The 24,868-nt window shown below is 32.8% G+C and overlaps 3 protein-coding genes and 1 long non-coding RNA gene across 8 annotated transcripts; 3 read left to right on the forward strand and 1 right to left on the reverse strand.

The window, feature by feature from the left end:
- Window positions 1-1,028: 1,028 nt before the first annotated feature.
- Window positions 1,029-3,641, reverse strand: LOC123214949 (transcription factor bHLH137-like). Its single transcript, XM_044634980.1, has 7 exons — window positions 3,139-3,641; window positions 2,869-3,057; window positions 2,195-2,260; window positions 1,917-1,985; window positions 1,737-1,820; window positions 1,491-1,637; window positions 1,029-1,359 (listed from the first exon to the last, which is right to left on the reverse strand). Exons 1-7 carry the CDS (start codon window positions 3,538-3,540, stop codon window positions 1,345-1,347), a joined length of 972 nt encoding a protein of 323 aa, XP_044490915.1. The 5' UTR covers window positions 3,541-3,641; the 3' UTR covers window positions 1,029-1,344.
- Window positions 3,642-10,407: 6,766 nt separating this feature from the next.
- Window positions 10,408-13,581, forward strand: LOC123212895. Of its 4 annotated transcripts, none has more exons than XR_006501631.1 (3): window positions 10,408-12,054; window positions 12,559-12,619; window positions 12,777-13,581. It is a non-coding gene; the product is annotated as an uncharacterized LOC123212895 (long non-coding RNA). The 4 variants fall into 4 exon arrangements; XR_006501630.1 differs by lacking the exon at window positions 12,559-12,619 and having other exon boundaries at window positions 10,408-11,236; window positions 11,620-12,054; XR_006501632.1 differs by lacking the exon at window positions 12,559-12,619 and having other exon boundaries at window positions 10,408-10,847; window positions 10,937-12,054.
- A 2,233-nt stretch (window positions 13,582-15,814) lies between these two features.
- Window positions 15,815-21,898, forward strand: LOC123213493 (RNA polymerase II C-terminal domain phosphatase-like 3). The gene is made up of 11 exons (XM_044632933.1): window positions 15,815-16,731; window positions 16,843-16,978; window positions 17,143-17,198; window positions 17,281-17,341; window positions 17,436-18,851; window positions 19,024-19,653; window positions 19,756-20,174; window positions 20,278-20,389; window positions 20,490-20,747; window positions 20,983-21,029; window positions 21,140-21,898. Exons 1-11 carry the CDS (start codon window positions 16,193-16,195, stop codon window positions 21,201-21,203), a joined length of 3,738 nt encoding a protein of 1,245 aa, XP_044488868.1. The 5' UTR covers window positions 15,815-16,192; the 3' UTR covers window positions 21,204-21,898.
- A 631-nt stretch (window positions 21,899-22,529) lies between these two features.
- LOC123213494 (protein NETWORKED 3A-like) lies at window positions 22,530-24,398 on the forward strand. Of its 2 annotated transcripts, XM_044632935.1 has the most exons (4): window positions 22,530-23,133; window positions 23,222-23,297; window positions 23,380-23,544; window positions 23,615-24,398. In XM_044632935.1, exons 3-4 carry the CDS (start codon window positions 23,418-23,420, stop codon window positions 24,319-24,321), a joined length of 834 nt encoding a protein of 277 aa, XP_044488870.1. In that variant the 5' UTR covers window positions 22,530-23,133; window positions 23,222-23,297; window positions 23,380-23,417; the 3' UTR covers window positions 24,322-24,398. The 2 variants fall into 2 exon arrangements, with proteins under 2 accessions (XP_044488870.1, XP_044488869.1); XM_044632934.1 differs by having other exon boundaries at window positions 22,531-23,133; window positions 23,222-23,544.
- The last annotated feature ends 470 nt before the right edge of the window (window positions 24,399-24,868 follow it).

Below are 24,868 nucleotides of genomic sequence, written 5' to 3' on the forward strand. Positions count from 1 at the left end.
TTAGGAAAAAATCCCAAAATTTTGACAAAATTAAAATTGTTTCTAAATATGTTATTCCTAAATTTAATATTTGTTGCAGTGATAGATGAGGCAACTTATCTTCTTGATTCAGCCGGAAAAAATGTCTAGCCCTTTCTGGTTAACACATGGGTTCATTTGAGTTTTTTAGTTCATTCCCATGCTCAAACGACCTTTGGATCAACAACTTTTATGTTAATTATGAAATTTTAACATGTTTTGGATTTTAATTATTAATATGGCTTAACTAGGCACTCATTATATTATATTCCTCAGAAGAGGATCACTGTTCTTCATTTATATGTATATAATATTACTAAATTATGGAGATTGAAAAGCAAAGTTTATAGTCAACATTTGCCTAATTGTAAAATTTTTATTCTAAGGATTTAAATAATTCAGAATAATTCTTTGTTCAAAATATGTAATCACCTCACTCCTTTTTATTCAATAATATGCCATCACAATTTCAATTATGCAGCCCTTTTAGAGATTGTATTTATTTGCCCCGAAATTCAAAGGAATAGAAAAAATTGTCAGACATTCCTATTTTTTGCCCATCTAATTTAAATCTATCTCGCTTATTTTTATTGACAAGTAAATGCAAGATCCAACATCAAACGTATTGTTTGACATTATTATTTTAGTCCAATTTTGTATTTGAATTTTTATAAGTTCACTTGACGTTTAAAGTAATATTCATATAAGAGGAATATTATATGTATTAATAAGGTACAAATATTTACATATCATTATATGTTTTAGTGTATAAAATATTATAAGTAATGTTATATATATAAATAATATATATAATTTTATACATAAATAACGCTCGATTATATGATAATATGTTATTATATATATATAAAATTATATAGATTAATTATGTACATAATTTTATTGAAGTATTACCATTATAACAATGGACTATTTTGATGGGTTTGTTTTATTTTGTACAATATATAGCATTAATAATAAATATAAAAATTAAAAAATAATACATCTACTACTAAAGAGAACAACATACAGCGGTGTCACATTCACTATTTTAAAATAATTCAATCACAAAAAATATTATTTTAAAAAAACTGCAAATTAAAGTGCAAATCAATGGGAGGATTCATCAATATCTCAAACATTGAATTAGAGGTTTGACGTTCAATTTTATTACTTCGGAAGACTGACAGACAACGGCAACTATTTATCTGCAGCAATAAATTCGTCAAATTCCAGGGCATTTTGTGCCTAACTCCTGTTGTCGGATATAAATTGGTAGATCAGGATTCTTTTATGTCACGCTTTTGATCAGTTCTTTTCTGTTTCTCCTCAGAGATAGTGTGCCTGGAACAAAAAATTTATCAGTAAGGCATGAGATGATTTAGCAGGACGTTATAGCTACAGGTTTCTGTAACTCAGTAATTATATATTCTTATGAATGTAATTTTTTAAATCGATAATCAAAATCAACGTACTTGAAAGGAAATGTGGGATCTTTGCTCCGGAACATGAGGAAACATCTGGGAATTTAGTATTGCCATTTTCTCATGGAAAGATGTCATGGACGGGGTGGAGCTGGATTCTACAAAAGGTGGCAGCTGAAAATCCAAGCTACGGCTCTCCTGGAAATTTACATTAAGAAGATGAATGAAAAGTAAAATAAAAATCATACTGCATGATGATGATGATGAAGAAACTATAATATGTACGCGCATAAGTACCTCCTGGCCAAATGTGTTTGTATTGAAGTCCAGGTCAAAGCCATAAATTATGGGATTTACAGAAGCAAGTTTTGCAGTCAAGTACTGAAAATAAGATGATTAGTTAGTCGTTAATTTGATAATAAATTAAGTTAATTAATTAAAACCAGAGATTAATTAAGGTATGGGTTGAAGGGTTACCTGTACTTGAGTCTGCAGGGTTTTGACATATTTAATAATTTCATCCAATATTAGAGCCTTGCCTGTGATCTGTTAGAAATGAAAAGCATATTGCTTAGGGGCGTGAGCCATGCCAATCTTGACTAGGACAAGAGAGTCAAAGACGTTTTCCAGGCATTAATGGCAACAATGTAGATCTCTGGCATTACTTTGGGATTGGGCCAGGGCCATTCAAAGTTTGGAATTAATGGAAATTATATGAAATAAATTAATTAAAATTCCAGAAAATAGAATGTCACCTTATCACACCCTGGAACAAGTGATTGCAGTAGCTTCATCCTCACACTGATTTTTTGTCTTCTCACCTGGAGAATCAACGTTTAAGAAAAGCGTTTGATCACCTTTTGAACTGAATCAATTATTAGGTTTATAGAAAATCTTAAATTAAAACTAAACCAATTAAAATATCGTATTGTTTTGAAATAATTATCAATCCAGTTTCACCGTTTTCTAAACCGAATTAGTTTTTTGGTAATTTTAGTTTTAGATTTTATATTTTCTTCAATTTATTCTCATTCAAAATAGTGAACGAACCAGGGTAACTAGATTGTTTCTTGTTGGACAAGCAATTTAGAAAATAAAATGGGTATTTCAACCTTTAAACTTTCTTTTTCTTTAATTTGATTTAGTTTGATTAACTGATTTACAAATACTACCAAATTGGTAGCCGAATAAAAAAAAACAGGTTGAGCAAAATCCTAATCAGTTTCCAACCAAATTTTTTATTATCTTTGTTTTCCGATCCAGTTCTTAGTTTAAATGGTGATTCGGTTCAATTTACGGAAATATTTTCAACACATTATACAGATATTCAACAGAAGAGAATAAAAATATATTGCAATTTTATTGAGAAGAAAATAAGATTTTTAACGGAATTAAACATAATTAAAAAGTTGTTTAATGACTTAATTACCCTCTCAGCTAAGCTGTGACTGTCTGTGGCTTGACCTCTCCTTGCTCTTACGTGAACAAAACCACTTGGAACTTCTGCAGGAATTCTCTTCTGATTTTTTGAAACCCGTTTCACCTTTCTCACCTCAGCCTTTCTTGGGTTACCACAGTACTTGCTTTCTTTCTCATCACCTTTGCCTACTATTTCTACCTGATAATAATCAAAATGAAGCCAGAAGATCATATTCAGATCTTGTTCATGTTCAAGTTGAAACTTATAATATCAATTCACCTTCGTTTCCATGCTCTTTGTCTTCTTCTCCATTGAGCTGAAACCCACCTCAACAGAGAGTTGATGTTCACCTCCAGCAAGCCCACCAACCATGGCCGATGAAATTGAATCTTGCTCTGCAGTAAAAGAAGGGCCAGCAGTAGCAGCAGTAGAAGTTTTAGTACATGAAAGCTGAACAGTGGAAGTTTCATGGATTTGAGGGAGCACAGGTATCTCCTGACAATATTGATAACTATGATGATCAGGCAGTACCATAGAAGGAAAACAAGGTTCAGTGATAGTGGCTGTTGTTTGAGCATTATCATGAGATAATATATGCATGTTGTTCGAGGTGTCTGGCACAAGAATCGAGTCAAGAACAAAAGTGGGATGCTGCTGCTGATTATAAGAGAAGGCTGCCATTAAATAATATGGGAGAAAATCCGTCCTCACAGAAGAAGCAGACTGGTGCGGATCTGTGGCAAATAACAAGCTGCTACTCACTCTATTTATAAAATCAAAAAATAATAATTAAAAGGATTGGAGAGAGAATTGATTTTGATTTGGCTTTAATTTTATATGTACTAGACTTAAGTAGAATTTAGTGTTTGATATTTAGACGGAAGCTATGATGTTTTGTTTAAATTCTTTTAAATTAATGTATAATCCAATGTTATAAAAAAATTATTGAAAAAATTAATAATATTATTAATAAAATAAATAATATTATTAAATAATAATTGAATCAATCACGAATAAATTATTAAATTGAAATTTTAATTCAAAAATGAGTCTTTTATATTAAACAATAATGTCAATCAAAATCAATTTAGATGAGATTTATATTATATCATTACTTGGACCAATTTTTTCTTTTTTACGTTTTTTAATCTTATATTTTTTTCAAAATTTTGAAAATTTGAAATGATTTTTATCCCTTTGTCAGTTTTACCCATGAATTGCAATTTGGGTGAGAATTTTGAATAAAAAAAAGTTAAAATTTGAAAATCTGGAATTGTCTTACGTATTTGTGTTGACGGATGCAGTGACCTGTTGTTGTGGGCTTTGTTTTGTTTCGGCTGATTTGTAATAGGCTTCCTCGACGGTTCCTTGGCACCAACCATCACCATCACTTTTCTTATTGCCTCTTTTTAATTCTATTGCTGACACTTGTGGACAAGAAAAATCTCCTGAGTTTGGCCCCATTTTTTTAATTAAATGATGCGCCATATCTTACTCATGATATTGATTACCCTTTTGTCAATATTTCATCGCATTGGTTGCTTTCAAATGGTATTTTGTACTAATTAGAATTATATTAAATTAAAAATTATAGATTTAATCTGAATTTGAGTTAACAATAAACTCAATTAGACAAAAATATAATCCTAAATATGTATATAAATATTAATATATTATTATATAATTAAATAATTTTAATCACACAATAATATATTAAATTTATATCTATATTTGAACTTACTTATATTTGAACCTATTTTAGTAGGTATTATTAAATGCTCAAACTAAAATGGAAAGGGACCATCTTTATTATAAAATAATATTTTGACTTTTTTTAATTATGACTTGAAAGACATTGTTTTAGTGGTCACAAATTTGAGTTGAATGTAATCGTGCCCAGTTCCAGCTGAAGTGTGTCAGCATTTCTCTCTCTAAAATCGATATCCTTGTGCTTAAAACACGTGCTTAATTGGCACGTTTATAAAACTTATACGCTAGCGTGCAAGCAATTGACTGCCGAAATTTTCCAACGGCACGACTTGGGACTGTTGAATTACCTGGGAATCACATGTTACATTCTCCTCTCTGCATTCAAACTGGCCAGACAATTACAACACGAGGGTTCCATCTTTTAGACTGTCGTCTTCCACCTTTTTGAATATTGATTCATAACTTTTTAATCTTCCACATGGCGGAAAAATATTCCTACAGAGGTGTGGATTTAAAGTCAATTTGAGAATAAAGATGATTGGAGATTTAAAAGAAAAAATCATTTAAAAAAGCTGACAATTTTTGAATAATTTTATCAATTCACATTGACTTGACTCAAGTTTAAATTAGAGTTATCTTAACTTAAATTTAATTTATTCAAATTAAACATTAATCTAGTATAAATTGTTTCAGTTTACATCCACCCCTATTCCTAACCACCAATTCTTAAGGCATACTCTTCTTGTAGCTTCCAAGATCCTTCCTATTTCTTTATGTTGTCATGCATGCATGGCACAGAGCATATGACGCAATGTTTCATAGCTATATTATCAATTTCCCATTCATAAAATGAAATCTGGCGTTTGGATCGAGAGAAAGTTGTTGAAATAATTCCACAATTCTGCTGTCAATCATGTGTTTTGAATCAAGAAGTGTATTTATCTGGGGACCATACGGAATCTTTAAATGCATGGAATGAAACACATTTTTCAATTGAATATATCCTTTGTTAATTGCTGCCTTAAAAGCAGCTATGAAGTTTCAAACAATCACATGCAAAAAATATCAGGTGTGGATCGCATGAGGTGCTATAAGCTTGCATGCGTTGAACAAACAAAGAAGAATTCGAAAAAAAGCAAGCGACTTTTTCATTTCAAATAAATTACCAACACTGGCTTGACCTGTGACAACCTGATCCAACACTCTCATTATTTTAGGGTTTTATTTTTTAATTTTATAATTTAAAATACGTAAAATTAAAAGTTCATATATAATTTAATTAATTTTATTTTAATATTTAAAAAAAAATACATAAAATTAAAGAACGGTCATTTATATCTAATATTTTTTTATATATTTTATTAATAAAATATTTGTCTGTGAGTATTATGAGATTATATGCAACTCCCTTCTTTCGAAAGTGGCTTATCATGCACTGCACATATGGTCCATGGCTACGTATGCTCCCTATCTTGTCAGCCTCTTGTCGTTGAAACTTTGTGTTGGCAGTTTGAAAATATTCAAATAAATCAATATCATACATAATTCTTGCATATGTTTTCTCTTAGATTTGATTTGTTATGTATATATCTTTTGAAATACGCGTGTTCTTTTTGTTTAGATTAACTTAATTGTTCCTGTTAAAAGTTTGAACGAGGAAATTTTAATATTCATATGGTAAACATGATACAAAATTTTAATAAACGTGTCTGAATCTTGTTAATATCTTACCAACAATGCCCTTTCTATAAAATGATTTTTCTCTCATTTCCCACCATTTTAAAACATCAATCTTCACCTCATCGATTTGAATTCTAACCAAAATCCTATCATTTCCAGATTCTAAACTTCGCCTTTGAAGATTTAGGATGCATTTCGAAACTTCTCTTAGTTCACTGTTTTAAATTAATCAACTTACTATTATAATTTTGGTTCAGAGTTATAAAGTGATGAGAAGTCAGAAATATATTGTTTTATTATGTAAGAGTGTTATTTTACATTGAAAAACAAATTTAGGGAACTAAAAATGTGTAAATAAGTAGTATTGGGATCGATATTTAGCTCATACCAGTTAAGTTTAAACTAAAAAAATTAGTTTGCGCCCTCTTACTTTGTCGGCATTGTAGCACTGGAGTTGGTCTTCTTGATGATTTTTCTTCTTTTATAGTGACCTTTCTCATTTTTTTCCTAATAACTATTTTTTCTTCCCCGACAATAATATTCACCAATCAAACAATACGAGTTTAATCTCAAATTCACTATTATGAATTCGAGTTAAACTCAAAATGGTTGAAGTGTACATAATTTAGTTCAAATCGTAAAATCAAACTGAATCACTTAAAAATTATAGTTTAGTTTGGTTTAATTTATAAAATTGTTTGGTTTGGATTAAAAATTTTTTAAACTAATTTTCAGTTTGGATTATAGTTTGAGTCAAATCAAACCAAACCGTAAACACTATATATATAATTTAATAAAATTAATAATGTAAACATATAAAATAAATATGAAATATATATACAATATACATTTAGTTTGAATCATTTCGTATTGTAGATATTGATAATTATAATTCAAACTGTATTATTTTCAATTTGGTTTGGTTTGAAACCTAAAATTGTTTGATTTGGTTCGAAAAATTTTTAAACAGTTTTTTCAGTTTAGTTTGAAAAATCTCTCAAATTATACCAAATCAGAGCGTATACACCCTTACAAAATAGTGTTTATTCAGGCTAGACTCGAATTTACCCTTAGATAGATATATTGTTTATATATCTTATATAAAGTTATCAGCTTGACAACATTCTTATGAGAAAATGGGCTATACTTAGACATGTTAATGTGTTGGGTCAACTTAGCCCATTGAGCTCACGGGGTGGGATCGGGTTGGGCCCTAGGCCCACATAATAATGGACCTTTAGGTTGGGCTAACCCTTACATTTTTTAAAAGTTCGCTCTTATATATATAAGATTGGGTCGGACCTTAATTGGAGTAGCCCATTAAAACCTTTTTTTTTTTAATTAATAAAAAAATTTAAACACAAATTGAAATCGAGAACAATACTTTTAATATTTTATTTATAATCTCTCACTTGTGATGAATGAATATCATAGTTACATGATGAAAAATATTAAAAATTTATAATGTAGTATAAATATATTAATTGGCATAATGTATAATTATAAACATAAATAAAATATATATACCATACTATTAATCTACTCATCTTCAACATCCAATCTTTGAATTCTTCAAAGATATCTTCTGCAACCCAATTTTATATTTTGAAATCAGTTTTTATTCAATCATTTATATATATTATCGTCTCAACCATGTTTGAATATAAATTAAATCATCTATCATTTCACATGCATCCACATGCACTAAAAGCGAATTCCAATTCTCCATCAACACCAAAGGTATTAGTAGATCTTGGGTCATGATAGTAAACATAGAAAAAGTTTATGTCTTGTTTTTCCATCATACCAAAACATCTAATTTTTCAGCATTATATCTTTAAACAATATTTGGATAATGATCAATATTGATATAATTATAAAATTGATTATAATTTATACTTTGATTGATAGATTGTTTACCTTTGCACAAAAAAGGCTATATGTGCGACTTTTTTTTTCTGAACTACCATAATTTACCTTTGGTACAAAACTTTGTTTAGTCTTTTCATATTTTTATTTATAAATATTATACGTATCAAATAAAAAATCTTGTACGTATTCAATATAATTAACATTGTTTTTAATTGATAAATTTTTATTAATAATATCAAATAAATTTTGTATTCTATTAGTTTTTGTTCTAAGATCTAAAACAATAGTTGCAAAATAAAGTAAAAGAATTTCACTCTAATATTTTTTAAATTTTTTATTTCATTTATCTAAATATATTCTGGAAAATATGATAAGAGTTATGAGACCCATGTTCTTTAAAAATATCACTTATTTCTATCGTACTATATATTATTAAACAAATTGTTAGATAATACACACCTGAACAACGGTCTGTGACTATTTTCAATAGCTCTAACATATTCATTAGATTCATAATTATCTCTCAATCTTAATCTGTAAAAAAAAAATTCACCGAATCTTTTGGTTGGGTGTTAAAGTACCGTATTATAGGAACATTATATTTTTCATACATTTTTAACATGAGGTATATTAAATTTCATATAGTTTCAGTATCTATTTTTAATTTTTTTTCTCAACCCTATTGATTTACATAATTGATGATATACTTATACCCATGATGGAGATGATGAAATTTATGCAATAACATTTCTAATTACTTGTATACGTTTTTTAGTCAAATTCAACTCTTCTTAAGTTATTAAATTAATAACATGACATACATACTTAACATGAAATAATTTTTCATTAAATAGAGAAGATAAATGATTATGCATATATTCAATAACTTTATCATTATTTTTGACATTATTAAAAGTAATTGAAAAAATAGACTTATAAAGTTTATGTTCCTTAAAAATATTGGCTAATACACGATAAATTGTAAGATCATCATACAAATTTTCTCAAATTTTTAAATGCAATAATTTTTTTTGTATAACTACCAATCAAAATTAATATAATAGCAGTTACGCAAAAATACCCTATATCTTGATTTATAACAGTTCATAAATTAGAAGTTATTGAAATAACACCATTAAAATTACTTAATTCTCTAATTACTTTTAATTTCATTAAATTATAATTTCTCAGAATGTCTGACCTAAGAGTTGATCTAAGAATTCTTCTAAATGTGGGTTGAACACTATTTTGTATTATATATTTAAAAATTTTATCTTTTGCATAACTAAAAGGTTAATAAAAAATAATTACATACCTAGTCATGTAGTCCTGTATTTTCATTTGATCATATGTGAAAGTTGACATTCCTCCCATATATTCAAAACTGCTCGGACCTTCTACTGAACTAGCGTCGGGACCAACGAATCATGATCTGGTGAATGCAATTTGTTTTTATTTTCTAAGCTTATGTGAAATTTTTTTACAGTAATCAGTAATGTATAAACGAAGATCTCATGTGTCACTCGTACTTGCATATGTCAAACAAGAATCACAATATTTACATACTGCTCAGTGAATTAATTTTTCTTCAATCATTTTCTTTATTCAATCAAAGTGCTCCCACACCATTGACGTTTGTTTTTTTTTCTATCAAATGTAAACTTGTACCTACACCATTTTTATCTATTGGTGTTTCATCTATTCCACCTTATCCATCATCAATAATATCATTAACATCAATATGATAATATTTAAATAGATTGAATTTATTTGATATTAAATCTATTTGTAATATTTTGTAATGATAACATTAAAATAAAAACGAAATTATAAATAAAAAGAATTATTATTTGTAAATTCAGATAGTTTTCGAGTGAGAGTTAGTGAGATAAAATGAAAGTAAGAATATAATGAAATAATTGAGTTTAAAAAATTTATAAATAAAATTAGAAACAGGAAGAGTTAGATTGGATTATATAAAAAAAAAATTAAAAAATTAAAAAAAACTGTTTGTTGCTTCAATCATAAGCAACTGTAAATATCTTTTTTTTTTTAATTTTTATTTTTTTAAACAGTTTCAATCAAATTAGATTAGCCCATAAATATAATATTAAAATTTATAGTTCGGTCCAAAGCATCTGTAGGTCGCATCTGACATACTGCAGTATCAAACTGAGCCTTTTCTAGTTGAGTCCAAATTTTGTGCTTTGGGCTGGGCTCCATTTAACCCGATCTAGTACTGAAAACATTGCCCTTTAACTGGCCAAATCCAAATCAAACTATGACCCAAACCCGTTGCTCTCCAAACTGTACAGAATGTTTCCTCCATCAGATCAATGTTGGTCTCCTAGTCTCCACAGAGGCACAGATCAAATGACAATGGCCTCTTTTTATTCGGTTCAAGCTGAAGTCAAGGATGGAGGATAGGAGGGAGCCAACGCCAAAGATGTTGTCACCTGCAGATACACTGGCAGAAATCAGTTTCAGTGATGACGATTTGGATCACGTTCAACTACCTTACGAAGAGCCGCTCCCGCTTGCCGTGTCACTCAATGTAGCCAATGTTTGAGTCCATCGAGTGCTTAATTCTTTGGGACCAAAGATAGAAATAGCATAAATGGCATGCATTCCATGTGTGAGTTTGTGTCATAATACTAATTCATGTATTTCGTAAATTTTGACTTACGACACAAATATGAAATCTTGAAGATGTTTGTGCAAAATTGGTATGGCATTCTTGGTTAGTTGAAATTCTGTTGTTATTAATCAGATTTCTGGTTGCAATACTAATTCACTTAGTTAATTTTCCAAAAAGAAAATTTACAGGTACAAGGAGTATTTCATCAATGAAAAGATTGTCTATGACTATTTGGGGGACTTGCAAACAATGAAAAGCTGAAGTGTCTTTGGCTTTTCCAATGTTTGCAAAACTTTCTTTTCAGGTCAACTCTGGTGAGTATTTGTTTTCCAACTTAGTGGTTGATGGACCCTTATCTGTCAGAGGCATCTGATATTAGTGACCATTCAATCCACGGCTCTCACTTTGCGCCTGGTCACTGGTGAACTAGCTCTGTACTTGAAAGAGTTATCTTGATCCGTGTTGAGGTCCAACAAGGTAACCGAATTTCTGGTTTTCAATCATTTCTTTGTTTCTATTTGCTGTAGGGAAGAATCCTTTACGAAATGAACTCTATGCTAGCATTTGGGTCTGGATAAGCATCTATGAAGTTGTTGTGGAGGCTTGGACTTCTAACGATACTTATCTCCACCCATCCAGACATCGAAACTTCTCACTTGAATACTAATTAGTCCTCGTTACCAAAAAAAAAAAAAAAATTAGTCCTTAATAGTTTGAATGAACTGGGATGTAAGTAGGTAGAAATCCTGTCCTAGCTAGTACTGAAATGCCAAACCATATTTGATATTGGGTGTTATGTGACCTAAAAACAGTATTTCCTTGTTCATTACCTGGTATTTCATATTCTTTAAGTGCTGCAGGATATGGGTATTAGCTTTCCATATAGCTCTGGTTGACCAACCCCAACTAGAGAGTTTGATGGAGGAGTGATAAGAGCAAGCTCAAAGATGGCAATTTATTTTGATTGCATCTCACATGTGTCCCGGAAGTCTATCCACCATTTATAACAAGTCAGATATCCTCTACTCTTAATACAAGATTCCAAAGGCCAAGCCAACCCACTTGGATCAGCCTAAAGCTTGAAGAGGCCCTACTTCAGTAAGAGGATAAACCCTCTAACAACTCTTCCTTCATTTGATATGAACACTATTGCGTTTTCTGCTTCACAAATTACTTTCACTTACTGTTTATCTCTTATCTCTCATGTTCCACTGGGCTTGAGTTCCAATAGCTGCTTTCTCTGCAACTTCTGTTACCTGTGCATCTTCAGTCAAGCTCTTCTCAGGATTAATGCGGTAACTTGTTTTCTGGTCATTTGAAATTATTGCTCTTGCTTCTCTTGCTACTGGGTCAAGTTCTTCATCCAGTTTCAGTCAGTTGGCTTCAAGATTTTTGTTTTCACTGCTGGAATTTTAAGCTTGCTTGTTAATTAATTTGTTACTTGGACCTTAGTTTAGAACCTGTATATGCCCTGTCTCTGTAAACTTTAAAGCATACACATTCGCACCAATCATGTGCAAATGTGTTCCAATGCTCGGGTTCGATTCATGTTCAACTCGAATAAGCTAAACTTGAACTGAAGTTTCAACTTAGGCTCTTCTTCTCTGCTTTCGGCAACTGAATTGTCTTCTCCAGCATCACTATTCACCAATTGCGCCGAGCTTGAGTTGGCTCTTATTTGAGCTTGTTTTGGATCGAATCCACCCCTAGGTCTAAATCCTTATATGATTTATTAATATTATATGTGAAATCTTATGATGACATTGATTCTGGCTATCTTTATGTTTCAATCTTTGTAGGAATTGAATCAAAATGGCAGTGACTTTGAGATGATCTTTCTTGTACATTCCAAATGACTATGTACTGTATTTGACTGATACAAACTTTTCAATGTTCTGTTTTTGTTACTTGTTAGTGTCATTTAAATGAAGTTCACAAGCTTCTGAAGTGGCATGGCAGCTGCAAATGTATGCCTGTGTTGTTAGGATGCAAAATCCTTATGAATACTTTTGTGCAGATAACTGAAAGGACTTCAAATCTGAAGCTGGATACAGCTTGCAGAAAGAAGAGCTTCCCTTCTTTGAGGACCAATGGCTTCCGTGTCTCATGTGTTATGATTGACTGTCTTATAAAGATTGACAATTCTACAATATGCTGGTGGAAATGGTAATGACTTTGGAGGAAGAATTTAAAATAGGTGTTGAAGAGGAAAGTTCCCAAAGCATCACAACTGTCCTAGAGGCGGCTGAATTGATGGAGAAGCTTGTGGAAAGGAAGACAGCTTAAAAAAAGAAAGAAGATCCAAGCTGAAATCAAACTGAGTTGTCATTCTTTTGAATTAGCTGGAACATTTTCGATCCAAATGACATTCTTCAATGGCACATCCTTGCATTGGTTTACACAGATAGCTTTCTGATTAGTCATCTCCCCTCGCTATCAAGTGCCCCATGCCACAGGTATAAAGTCCGAGAAGTTGTTCCCGTCAATGGGGTTAAGACTTGGTAAGTCCAGATTTGTTTTTGTTTGCTTGGAAAATTTTGCTAATTGGACCGATTCACAGCCTGAGCTGTCCCCCTTTAGCGTGTAGAATGAGTAAATTAGAATCTTGGTTTACTCTGGTGTCATTTGGCATGGGTCAAACAAAATTGAGTATGTATAAAGCTCCGAGAAACTTGCAGTTCTGGCTGTGTTTGTGTTGTATTTTTTTCTTGTTATGGATAGGGTTATAACGAGTTCAGGCTATTCAAGTTTGTAAGTTTATGTGCTTGCATATTGGTTCAGGTATAATGTTAATAAACCATTAAAAGTTTAGAATTTTTCAAGTTCTAACTTTTAGTTTGGGGTTAATATAAAAATATATAAATTATGTGGTTTAACGTAATTTTTTTAACCAAGTTTGAGATAGTTATTCTTCTCTCAAGTTTGAACCTACAACTACCTTGCTCGGCAAATTGTTGAGCTCAAGTTTTGTCTACATGCAATCAAACTAAACAATACTCGATTCAATTAAATTACACCTCTAATTACAATTCAAAAAATATTTAATTTGAACATGATTTGAATTTGAATCACGTTTACTGTATCTAACTCAAACATGACTTGTTTTATAAATGAGTTGACACAATACAACCCATTTAAAACATTTTAAAAAGAGATTGTGTTATGTCATAACACAATTAGTTCAAAATATTTTGATACAAAACAATAAATTTTATATAGTTTTTTTTTTTTAATACATGACCCGAAATGGACTCAACCCACCCATCTTGACATCAACAAAATACAATACGATATTTATGTACATGTTGCATACAGGGTGTGAGGCGTGACAATTGTAATTCGTGTATAAAATACTTAATCCAAAACAGTTTAATAGATCTAGTCACAGATTGTCAAACTTCAATTGTTTTTTAAAAACTCTAAAATTTAATATGATTTTACACGACAGGCAGCTGTTGGGGAGACAAAGTAGAAATTTCCAAGTCCAACTTTATTAATTATTTAGTTATGTGTCTGCTTCTTTAGATTTGGAGTTTCCATTGCAGGGGCTTTTCTTCATGCCGAGGCCACCAGCTTTTGCGTTGGCTGCTCTGCTGTCTTGCTCTACGACAAATACAAAACAAATTGAGTCACCATTACACTACATTAAAATTTTATTCATTGTAAAGATAAAGTTGAATGCAAGCGGATCCCTTTCCTTGTCACCACGAAACCTTGCTAAAATTTTGTCAAATAGAAACTAATTCAGATTAAATTAAAAATTAAATTATTTTTAATTGAATTCAAATATTAATTTATTGGTCTTAAATCAATTTTTTAGATTCAATTAAAAGTTTATTCAAACTCAAACTAAATCAAAGTAATCCTAAACTAAACCCTTAGCTTTATCAGTGTAGTCTTGTAGATATCATAAAATACGAATCACCTGAATAAAACCGCATATATTCTTTTCTTCCTTGAATAAATAATTTTGTACCTTTCATAAGGCTTATGACTCAAATCTCCGTGAGGTTTAAAAAGGACATAAAGATACCATAAAATATAGAAAATGTTGCTTGCCTCCCCCACATTAAGAGTAGATTTAAATCAAGTTAAATCAGATTTTAACAAAGACTAAGCCAAAATTGGTTTGATTATAGAACAATCACTCTTAGCACGAGCTTAATTTGATTGAACTAACAAATAGTAATGTCAAAAAAGAAATATCAAAAAAAAATTATTGAAAAAAATAAAAAATAATTACCAATAAGATGATTTATGATATAACGATATTGACAAAATATTAATATCAAACATTTAAAGAGTCAATATTTTTTTAATTCTAACTCAACCTAACCCCTAGAGCTAGGTCAATCTACCTCTACCCACACCACATAGTTAATAAAAATAGGTAAAATGATAATTTATCAAAAGACTTATGAACTTTTTTTGAATTTTTAATAACACTTAAAATTTTTAAAAATTATAATTTATTCTCTAAAATACAATTATACGATAAAGGTATTTTTATTCATTAGAAAGAGGAGGAAATGTATGAAAATTTAAAAAAAATAAGGGATTTCTTACCTAATTTAGATATTTAAATTTTTTTCAAATTTTATTAATTTAAAATTATATAATAATTATAAAAAAATAAGTGAAAATAAAGTAATAATTTTACTCCCTTATACTATTATTTATTAAAATTATTTAATTTTAGTTGAGAAAATGTAATTTATATTTGATTTTTGACTAAGAATGTTATTTATATCGATTAAAACTGGAAAAATTTCTTTAAGTGAAACCTGGGTGGGAACATGTCATTTACTCTTTTATTTTACAATTCACAAAATTAAATCAAACTTATGACTCAGCATTTAGCCCTGGCAAGTCCTCACTAACCCCAGCGCCTCAGTAGTCTTCCATTGCGTCACACGTTACGCTCTCAACAATTTAGAAGTCTAATTTTCCTATTCTCGGGTAGATGATGATGTGTACGGTCCAGATTCAATCTGAACAGATTGTACTAGATTCACCCTCTCCCTTATAAACCTCCTCTCGCCTCCCAATATTCACTCTATGGCGTCTCTTTTATTTTCCTTCTAATGTGTCTGTGTCTGTCTATTTTTCTCTTGCCTTCTATTCATTTTCTCGAGTAAATAATCCGTTGTATTTGGTTGGAAAATCTCACATAAACACAGATCTGAATCTGAGATTTGGAAAGAAATTAAAACGAAAGTTAGAAATTGAATTTCTTTTCATTTTTGTTGACATTCATATAATTTTATTTTTGTGTTAATATTTAGATCGTAGTCAAAGAAAGACAGACGATTAATTAATATTGTTCAGATCTATTGAAGAGTTCTTCTGAACGATCGGTTGAATATTTGTATATATGTTTGTGGTTGTCTGGTTGGATAATTTAAAAAGAAAAAGGAAAAATCAGGCTGAGGGATGGGATTAGAGGAAGGTGAAATTTCTGATACGGCGTCGGTTGAAGAGATCAGTGAAGAGGTTTTTAATAATAATCAGGAAGTTGTTGTTGTGAAAGAATCGAAGCCTAAAGGTGAGTCTGCTAGGGTTTGGACGATGCAAGATCTATACAATAAATATCCGACGATTTGTCGAGGATATGCGTCGGCTGGTTTGTATAATCTTGCGTGGGCCCAGGCGGTTCAGAATAGACCGCTGAATGATATATTTGTTATGGATGTTGAACAAGATGAGGTGTCGAAAAGATTGTCGCCGTCGTCGTCGGTGGCGTCTGTTAATAGTAAAGAAGTAGTGAAGAAGGAAGTGGATAAAGTTGTGATTGATGATAGCGGGGATGAGAAGGAGGAGGGTGAGTTGGAGGAAGGTGAGATTGATTTGGATTCAGAACCGGTTGAGAATGTTATTGAAGATAAGGATTTAGTTAATGGTGATAGTTTAGAGAAAAGGGTAGAGTCTGTTAGAGGAGATTTGGAGAGTGTTGCTAATGTGATTGATGACAAGTAAGTGGTGTTAATGGAATAGAATTGGATTGGATTATATATGATTCGGTTGATTATTGTTGAGCTATTTGACTAGTTTCAGGATTGATGTTTTATGGTTTTGTTCTGTAGATCATTTGAAGGAGTGTGTTCAAGACTTCAAAATGCTTTGGAGAGCTTGGGTGAAGTGATTGTCGACAATAATGTTCTTCCCAGAAGAGATGCTCTCATTCAACTAGCATTTTCTGCTGTTCAAGCTGTTAATTCTGTAAGGCTCACTAGTTAAATTTAATTGTGGAATAATGTAAATTATTGTAAATTATTAATTTATGAAGTTTGCTTTGAATTAACTAATTTAAATTCATGAGAGTACTTGTTTATAAAGCTGGTAGTGAAAGTTTTGGTGCCTGAAAGATGTTTCTTTGTTTGCAGGTGTTCTGCTCAATGAATATCGACTTAAAAGAACAGAACAAGGACATTTTATCAAGGTTCAGTTTGTAATGGTCATTTTCTTGTTATTTTAAATATTATTATTAGTTGTAGATGTTTAATTATCTATTTGGGTAACAGGTTACTTTCTCTTATCAAGAGCCACTATCCTCCTCTTTTCCTCCCTCACCAGATGGAAGAGGTGCGGTTCTAAGTTAACTAATATAGTTCGGAAATCTTTAAGAAGTGTTTCAGCTTTATTTTTGTTGTTAAATTTAAACATGTTCTCCCAACAGATAGACGCTGTGGTATCTTCTCTGGACTCCCGAAATGTTTTGCTGGGTGGTAAAGCAAGCAATAATGAGAAAGAGATGGTGGACATAGATGGTGTTAACAAAACGGATTGTAATGCATTAGCTGAAAATGATGGCCATGATATGACCCATAAGAAGAATTTGCTACCTGTTGAACCTTTGATACATAATAAACTATACGTGTCACTAGAAGCTTCAAAACCAGCTGTACCTGCTGTTAAGAGTAGAGTTCTGCTCCCACTGCTTGACCTACATAAGGACCATGATGCTGACAGCCTCCCATCTCCCACAAGGGAAACAACACCATCTCTACCTGCTCGCAGAGCATTGACTGTTGGAGAAGGTATGGTTAAGTCAGGGTTGGCCGCAGCCAATGCAGCTCATGACTCAGAAGATATTAAAATGTGTTATTATGAAACTGATGTCGTCAAAGCTGTTTCCTCCTATCAACAGAAATTCAGTAATAGTTCATTCTTTTCCAATGATAGACTTCCAAGTCCAACCCCGTCAGAGGAGTCTGGTGAAGGGAATGGTGATACTGGTGGGGAGATTTCTAGTTCCTCCGCGGTTGACAAATTCAAAGTTGTAAATCCACCTGTTTCAGGGCAAGAAGCTTTTTCTTCTTCACAACGCATGGAAAATTCCACCATTCAAGGATTGTCTTCTGCTAAAAGTGCTGCCTTCCTTAGCTCAGGGTCTAACCCTATTGTGAAAGCATCTGTTAAGAGTAGAGACCCCAGGCTTCGGTTTGCAAACCCTGATGCATTGGATTTCAACCAACGTACTGTACCCATGGCGCACAATAATCCTAAAGTGGAACCTGTTGGTGGAATAACGAATACAAGAAAGCAAAAGACCATGGAAGAGGCTTCTTTTGGGGGTCCTGCAACTAAAAGGCAACGACACAGAACAGAAAATTATGGAGTTGGTGGGGAAGCAAAAACTGTGTATGGAAACGCTGGCTGGTTGGAGGACACCAGTATGGTTGGGCCTAAAATTTCAAACAGAAATCAGTTTGTAGAATCTGCCGCCTCTGATCCCAAGAATGTAGCTGCTTGCCCTAGTGTTACTATTGGTACACCGAATGGGGTTGCTAGCAGAAATGAGCCTGTGGCAGTGACTGCTCCCAGTACCACAGCCTCTTTGCCTGCTCTATTGAAAGATATTGCAGGGAATCCAACCATGTTACTAAATATACTAAAGATGGGACAACAACAGAAATTAGTGGTAGAAGCCCAGCAGAAGTCGACTGATCCTTTAAGAAGTATGATGCACCTGCAGAGTTTGAGTTCGATTGTGGGATCAGTTCCTTTGGAGAATGTTTCCCAATCAACTCCCTCAGGGGTTTTGCCAAAACCAACAGGAACAGTTCAGGTTCCTTCTCAAGCAGCATCTTTGGTGAGTGCTATTTATATATCTTTTTGAATGAGAGAGTCTTAACAATATTGACACTATACTGGGATTTAGTTTGTTTTATGAAAGAACCCGTTTATTTTGGCAGCTTTTATTTTTTTAAGGCTTTCTTTGAAGTAAAACTCCGGGCATGTATAATAAAATATGGACCTTGTAGGATGATTTGGGAAAAGTCCGCATGAAGCCTCGTGACCCTCGACGTGTTCTCCATGGAAATTCACTTCAGAGGAGTGGGAGCTTGGGACCTGAGCAGTTAAAAATAGATGGACCTTTAACTTCTAATACCCTGGGGGACAAGGACAATTTGAATTTCCAAAGGCAACAGGGTCAAGCAGAATCAAAACAAGTGCTATCTCTATCAGTTCCACCTCCAGATATTGCACAGCAATTCACCAAGACTTTGATAAATCTTGCTGATATTATGTCTGTGTCCCAAGCATCAACAAATCAACCAATGGCTTCACAGAATCTTCCGGGTCAATCATCGCAGGTGAAATTGGACAGAACAGATGTGAAAACTGTAACACCAAATCAGGATGACAAGCAAACTGGAACTGGTACGACTGCTGATGGACCTGTAGGTCCTCCATCGCAGAACCTTCCTACTGGTCCTGTACAGAACACATGGGGAGAAGTTGCACATCTTTTTGAAGGATATGATGAACAGCAAAAGGCCGCCATTCAAAGAGAGAGAACAAGGAGGATAGAAGAACAGAAGAAGATGTTTGCTGCACACAAGCTTTGTCTCGTCTTGGATCTAGATCATACTCTTCTTAATTCAGCTAAGGTGGATTCCTGCTGTTCATAGATTTTTTTCTTCTCATTTCTGTAGATATTAGCCTGATTTATTGAGTAGGGTTTTTTATTTATAAATTATACATTTGTTCAGTTCAACGAAGTAGACCCAGTGCATGATGAGATATTGAGAAAGAAAGAGGAGGAGGATCGGGAAAAACCACAGAGACATCTTTTCCGCTTTCCTCATATGTCAATGTGGACCAAATTGAGGCCTGGGATCTGGAAATTTTTGGAGAGAGCTAGTAAACTATATGAGCTGCATCTTTATACAATGGGGAACAAGCTATATGCTACGGAGATGGCAAAGGTGCTTGACCCTAAAGGGGTTCTGTTTGCTGGACGAGTCATTTCTAGGGGTGATGATGGAGATCCCTTTGACAGTGATAATGGGGGGCCTCCTAAGAGTAAGGATCTTGAAGGGGTGTTGGGTTTGGAATCTGGTGTTGTGATTGTAGATGATTCAGTTAGAGTGTGGCCACATCACAAAATGAATTTGATAGTTGTAGAAAGGTATCTGCTTATTGACTAATGAAATTCCTGTCCCTTCTCAGTTTTGTAGTTCATTCCATCTTCTCTGTTTAGCCATACACCAATCTGATTTTTAGTATTGCAGGTATATTTATTTTCCTTGCAGTAGGCGCCATTTTGGGCTTCCAGGTCCTTCTCTTCTTGAAATTGATGTAGATGAGAGACCTGAAGATGGGACTTTGGCATCTTCTTTGATGGTGAGGATGCAGTTGCATTAATTTCAGAGTCTGCAGTTGATTTGCACCCTGCTTATCATGTCTCTGTTTTTATGACAATATATTTGCTTGTTTCAACTAGGTTATTGAGAGAATCCACCAAAACTTTTTTGCCCATCAGTCTTTAGATGATGCAGATGTTAGGAGTATTCTAGTAATGGAGCAGAAAAAGATTTTGGCCGGTTGTCATATAGTATTTAGCAGGGTGATTCCAATTGGTGATGCCAATCCTCATCTACATCCACTGTGGCAGACAGCTGAACAGTTTGGTGCTGTGTGCACTAATCAGATCGATGAACAGGTTACTCATGTGGTTGCCAATTCCCTTGGAACTGATAAGGTAACTTTTGACTCTTTTTTTTTTTTTTTAATTGAATTTCTCCTAACTTCCTTTATAAATATTAGGACATCTTTTAATTGATTGTCTGAACATATAAATCTTTCCTGTATTGCATTCATGTATAATATAGTGGGCAGTGTTCTATTTGCCTAAATAAGGGGACTTCAAATGTTATGCAAGACTTTAAGTTTCAATTTCTATGTTTTGAGTTAATGATATCAAATTCTTTTGACAGGTGAATTGGGCCCTATCCACTGGAAGATATGTTGTCTATCCTAGCTGGTGAGATTGTCTGTTCTCTTCATTCTGTGTCCTTGCAATTTAGCTATTGTATGTATTTCAGAGTCTTCTTTGTCCCTTCCTACTTTTTAACCATTTGAAAATATATACAGGGTGGAAGCATCGGCGTTGCTTTATCGGAGGGCAAATGAGCATGATTTTGCCGTTAAAACATAAACAAGCCATTACCCTAACCTCTTCTGGTAAAATTATAATACATGATAAAGATTGAATCAAGTAGACACCTAAAGTTGGAAAAGGCAACTGCCAGGTCATACTTGGTAGCACTGGCTGAGACTAGAGAGATCCTTTCAGGACCTGTTTCTGAGTCCAGTAAACCACCCATTATAGCTAGCTATCGGCTTTTCTCTTCATTAGCCAATTTGCTGAAGAGGATTTTGAAATTAACTGGTATAAGAAGATTACCAGAAGTTTAACGATGGATATTTTGTGAGAGAAAACGAATTGGGATGAGTCGGGAGCTCTTGATCCCATGTGGAATTGTGGTGGCTGAACCAAGTTTTGACGTGGTTATGAAAATTTCCGAGAATTTGACTAACGTGGGTGAGGATGATCCATAAATGACATTTAGGACGGAAAAGAAAAATTAAAATACAATCACAATGTGTCATCGGGGTAGTGTAATGAAGGGGAGTGTGATGATTTTTGTCTGGAAAATTCACCTGAAGGAGTGTGGTTTCGTTCTGGGTTGAACAATTTGAGGCTGCGGTTATCGGAGTTTGGACAGATAGACTTAACTTAGGCATCCAGGAGATTAGTGGTTCAATCTATTTAACCTCACAGCGTGCGTTTGAACCTTCTATTTTTATTCCTTTTAAATAATTCGAAGTCTGTTTAAATTTTTGCCAGAATTATCAGTTGAACTTGAAAGAAACATCATTCATTTGTAGGCTTTAATACTCAAGATATGTGTAGGGAATGAAAGAAAACATGTAACTTAATCAGATTTGAAAATAACAATCACTGAAATTGCCAAAAAAAGAATCTCTTCCGGAAATGTGAACTCTCGATCATGGTCGATAATGGGGCTTTACTCAATCAAGTGACAGGAAAAGGATGGCCTAATAAGAGAAAGTAAAATTTGGTACATAGGCCCACGAAACGCAATAAATCCTCCCTCCAAGTCTGCTGCTATAGAGAATTTCCTTCTAGGCTTTTGCCAGTGTCTTCCCAGTACCAGGTGCACTGGTACAGGTGTCATCCTTCGTTGTCTTGTCAAATTAGGATTTCTGAAGTTATTTTTCAGGGTCCAACAACTTTTTCCACCTGAACATGGACAAAATGAATTTTCCATGTTTGAAAAGTCTAATTTCTCACGTGTGATCTGCTTTTAGTAATAAAATTTGTCTAGTTTTTCTTGAATTTAAGTTAAAATTATGGAGCTATCCTTTGCATGCCATACAAAATGTTAATTATTGGTTTAATTAATTTAAAATTTTGTCATTTATATTTTTGAAAAAAAATCAAAACTGTAATTAATTTGAAAATGTATTATCTAAATTTTGAAAAAATTTTAATCGTTAATCAAGTTGAAAACAATCAATTCGGCCATGGAAAGAAGGGAGGTTGTTGTCGGAGGGATATTGACAATAATAAGAGAAACATCAATAGGGAGGGAGATAAAATACAGTCACAATGAGAAGAGGGAGACAAGGTATAGTCATGACATGATTTAGTCTTAGTGACTGAGGCATAACCATATGCAATGACAAGAGAAACATTGACATTGTTAGATGTTATAATTTAACTTTTAAGAAATTGGTTGTGATTGACATGAGAAGGAATGATCAATTATGAAAGAGTAATGGGGAGAGAAAAAATAGAAGTGTTTGTGCAAAATAACATTTTACCCTTTCACGTACTGATTTTTATTAATGAAAATAGATAACAAATGAGATTTGGACATTTCAAACACAAGAGATGAAAAATTATTTTATCAAAGTTTGGGAGGGAAAAGGCATGTGGCCTATTTTAAAGTGGTTATAATTTAAAGCTTGAATAAGTGGTCATCATTGTTGCACAGGACCAGCCATCCATATACACAAATTTAACCACATCCTCCTGGTATCGTTCAATGTTTTTTCAGGTAAAAGCAGTTTCTCCAATCTTAACTCGACTGCACTTATATGAATTTATTAATTACAGTGACACAGAAAACATCTTCCTCTGTTAAGGTGTCGCCCCCAAAGATGTGAAAGGAGATGACGTGTTTGGAGTTTGGAGAAACTCTACTCAAAGAAACTTGGCGAGGTTCCTTTTTAGCTAGAGCTAGACTTCTTGAATGCCCGTTCCTGTCACTTTCATATTAGCTTGGGGATTGCTTTGTGGGTAGGATATATACATGAGACCCTTCTGAGGGAAAGATGAGATATGGCTTCAATTGACATCAAGGAAGAGAAAGAGAACGATGAGGCTGCTGCTGCTTCTGCTTGTTCGAGGAGATGGGATACTCTTCATCCTCCTCAACAATCCCAATGGCTTCAAACAACTCTCTCAGGTATTAAACATTCATGAATGCATGCAAGATGATATATTTTAAACCCTCTACTTAAATTTTGGATTTGCAGATTTGGATGAGAAGACGAAGGCCATGCTCGACATGATGCAGGATGATAGTGATTCATTTGCTCAAAGAGCTGAGATGTATTATAAGAAGAGACCTCAGCTTGTAGAGATGGTGGAAGACTTGAGCAAATCTTATCGTTCTCTAGCTCTGAAATATGACCAACTCAGATCCAATTCATTCCGAGTCACCAACTTAGATCTGGTGCTGTCGTCTTCTTCAAACTCCTCCTTCAATCAAGTTAAACAGCTCCAAAACTCGCTCAATCAAGTTCAACAGCTCCAAACCTGCCACCAGAAAAAGATCAGAGACGACTTTGAGAGTCTGAAAAAGGAGTTGATGGCAAATAACTCGAGACAGATGAAAAAAACAGTCAATGCTGATAAAGTGAGTGATGAAATTGAACCCAGTAGTGATCGTCAAATCATGCCTTTCTTAGAAAGGGAGAAGATGTGGAATGAAATGAGCTTGAAGTTGTCCAAACTGGTGGAAGATAACTTGAGACAGCAAGGGCAGTTGATTCGGAGAAATGATAAAAAGAGAGAAGATATTGAACAGCTTTATTCTGAAATTAACAGACTGATGAATGAGAACAAGGCTTTGAAGTGGTCTCAAAGCAGCTGCCCTGATAAAGTTGGTGATAAGAACCAAAACCATAGCCATCGAGCTTCAATATTTAAAAAAATTTTCTGCATGAGATTCAAGACTTGAGTCGGCTCTCTGTGGGTTCTTGTATTTAACGGAAGAACAATTTGCATATACATAAATAATATGTATAGTTCTATGCATGGCTTTCCTTAATTTTTTTTTTCTATATTTAAACATTTGATTACTTTGGTTTTGGTGATCTAATTTGATCGAATTCAAAAGCTAATTTCAGTTATCAATTAATTACCAAAACAAACTTATCTCTCTGATTTTTTATTAACCCGACAATTACAATTTTTAGGAAGTTAAATTACCAATACTTATAATTGATAGGATTAGATTTAATTCAAACCATTTAAATTTATATTTAAATTTTGATTGATTGAATCAAGACTAATTAAAGATAACAATGATTTTTATAGATAAATTAAGTTTAAATTAATTTTAATTAAATTATTTTTTAATCTAAATCAATCTTGAATCAACTAATTAAAATAGAAGAAGACTTTCTAATAAAATGAGTTTTGATACAATAATAGTAGATAAACACTATCGAAAATGTTTAAACTAAGATTAATTTAAGTCAAAATTTATTTAACTCAAAATAAAT

Source organism: Mangifera indica, chromosome 4 (assembly GCF_011075055.1).
Source record: "Mangifera indica cultivar Alphonso chromosome 4, CATAS_Mindica_2.1, whole genome shotgun sequence".
NCBI classification, from domain to species: Eukaryota; Viridiplantae; Streptophyta; class Magnoliopsida; order Sapindales; family Anacardiaceae; genus Mangifera; species Mangifera indica.